This window comes from Chrysemys picta, chromosome 1, assembly GCF_011386835.1.
Source record: "Chrysemys picta bellii isolate R12L10 chromosome 1, ASM1138683v2, whole genome shotgun sequence".
In the NCBI taxonomy this organism is placed as follows: Eukaryota; Metazoa; Chordata; order Testudines; family Emydidae; genus Chrysemys; species Chrysemys picta.
In genome coordinates this window covers 353,499,164-353,501,896 of record NC_088791.1, presented here as the reverse complement: position 1 = coordinate 353,501,896, position 2,733 = coordinate 353,499,164, and the positions used below count along the sequence as shown (strand labels likewise).

General features: G+C 47.2%; 1 protein-coding gene across 1 annotated transcript; it reads left to right on the top strand.

Annotated features, from left to right (window-relative positions):
* The first annotated feature begins 1,495 nt into the window (after positions 1-1,495).
* On the top strand, positions 1,496-2,506 carry LOC135972325 (olfactory receptor 52R1-like). Its single transcript, XM_065549915.1, has one exon. It carries the CDS (start codon positions 1,496-1,498, stop codon positions 2,504-2,506), a length of 1,011 nt encoding a protein of 336 aa, XP_065405987.1.
* Positions 2,507-2,733: the final 227 nt, after the last annotated feature.

Below are 2,733 nucleotides of genomic sequence, written 5' to 3'. Positions count from 1 at the left end.
ATAGAATATCAGAGTTGGAAGGGACCTCAAGAGGTCATCTAGTCCAACCCCCTGCTCAAAGCAGGACCAATTCCCAGCTAAATCATCCCAGCCAGGGCTTTGTCAAGCCGGGCCTTAAAAACCTCCAAGGAAGGAGACTCCACCACCTCCCTAGGTAACGCATTCCAGTGTTTCACCACCCTCCTAGTGAAATAGTTTTTCCTGATATCCAACCTGGACCTCCCCCACTGCAACTTGAGACCATTGCTCCTTGTTCTGTCGTCTGCCACCGAGAACAGCCGAGCTCCATCCTCTTTGGAACCCCCCTTCAGGTAGTTGAAGGCTGCTATCAAATCCCCCCTTCTTAATATACTTAATAACCTGCTTTTTGTGATCCTTAGCCCTGCCAAGCATGGGTTTTTCCCTGATGTCTCTAACGTCCTTTATCAGTGTTCATAAGTTGTATTGCTTGCTATCTATGTCCCTGTTTCCCATGTGTTATATATTGCTTTCCCCACCCCTAATAGCTGCCTTCAGTTTGTCACTAAACCAGGTTTTTAGACAGAGTTGTCCACTTCCTTGACTTTGGAATTGTGACTTTCTAGTTATGTAACAAATGCTTCCAATAAAATTTCCTCTTTTCCTTCCCAGTTTTCTGTCTAATTTTTTCCTCCCAATCCATTTTGCTGATAATTTGCCTCATATTTGGGGAAGCACAAAGTGTCTAAGGATATTACTGGTTGGGAACTGTTCTCTGTTTGTCCATTTGAACATAATCACTTCTATCGTTTATTTTCCTCTCCTCTATCCTATCCCCCCTTTTTGTCTTTTCTCTAAACTAAACAGTCCCAGACTTTCAGGCTGCCCACATTCCACAGCCTCCCCCATTCTGAAAGCCTGTCTCGGAAATCCCCTTTCTTTCTGCTGTATCCTTTATAGAGACTGAGTGACCACAACTGAGCGCGTGTCCAGAGCAGGTTATTCTCCATCCCATTTCTTAGGTCTGAGAATATTCTCTTTCTTTTATCAGTACTGCAAATGAACAGGTGTTTCTGTGGAGCTTCTATCAATGACGCCCAGGACTTTTCCCTGATGCTTGGTCTAGCTGGGATGTTTCCCCCAGTACATGTATTGGCAAAGCTTTGGTTTTTTTCCACTCTCAGATTTTGAGCAACCGGTTAAATAGGGAACTCCCTGCAGCATGGGATCTCTAGCCTGGTATTCATTCATTAAGGAAGAATTATGGATACCAGTATCCACACTCTGGGTTCTGCTGGTGCCCACTAAGGATTCCCACACCATAATATGTAGGAATTATTGACACATGGAGCACCATAAAATATGGAATTGGCATTAGTAGGGTCAGTGTTTCATAATTCATTTATCTGATGAGAACGGCCTCCAGTAGTGCATATAGTGTCTCATACTAACATTTGTCTCTCCATCCAGGCATTTCTATTGCAACCATCACCCTAGACCCTGGGCACATACAAGAAATCAGAGGAACATACAGTACATGCAGGAGACACCGTTCTGCCTCAGAGTTGGACACCTTCTCCCCTACTCCATGTCAGATTCCAATAGAACCGACTTCACCAACCCCTCCACCTTCATCCTGCTGGGCATTCCTGGCCTGGAGGCAGCCCATGTCTGGATCTCCATCCCCTTCTGCACCATGTACATCATAGCCATCTTGGGGAACCTCACCATCCTGTCCATCGTAAAGATGGAGCCGAGCCTCCATGTGCCCATGTACTATTTCCTCTGCATGCTGGCAGTCACCGACCTGGTCCTGTCCACGTCCATCCTGCCCAAAACGCTGATCATTTTCTGGTTTAATTTGAGGGAAATAGATTTCAGTGCCTGCCTCACCCAGATGTACTTCCTTCACTGCTTCTCAGTGATGGAGTCTGGGTTCTTTGTGGCCATGGCTTTGGATCGTTACGTGGCCATCTGCCACCCCCTGAGACATTCCACCACCATGAGAAACTGTGTGGTGGCTAATATCGGCCTAGCCGTGGTACTGCGTGGTGGCATCATCATACTGCCCTCTTTCCTCCTGGCAAGTCAGTGGCCATATTGCAGAACAAACATCATTCCCCACACGAACTGCGAACACATGGCTGTGATGAAGCTGGCCTGTGGTGACATACACGTCACTAGTTACTACGGCCTATTTGTGGTATTCTTTGTGATCGGTGTGGATGTATTTTTTATCACTGTGTCCTATATCCAGATCCTCAGGGCCATCTTCAGCCTCCCCACAAATGATGCCCGGCTCAAGACTTTTGGGACCTGCGGCTCCCACCTCTGCGCCATCTTAGCCTTTTATGTCCCAGCTCTCTTCTCCTTCCTCACGTACCGTTTTGGCCACAATGTGCCTCTACATTTCCACGTTCTCATTGGCAATGTATACCTCCTCATGCCCCCCATGATAAACCCTATTATCTATGGTGTGAGGACCAAACAGATCCGGGACAGGCTTCTCCGGCTCATTACTCATAAAGAGACTAAGTTTTTCTCTTAAAAGTGCTCTGGCTCTCAGACCAAGTTCCGTGCAGATCTGGGTGGTGAGTTGGTGCTGGGTCAGTGAGAGACATTAAATCATTTCCTGACATTAGTGTGCTTGTCAGTGTGACAAACTGGGGAATGGGTCTGTGTACAACTCGTTAACTCATAGGGTTGCCTCCTTTCTGATTTCTGGTAACTGGACCCCTGATGTCCTGCCCCCTGCCCTGCCTCTCCCTCCAATGC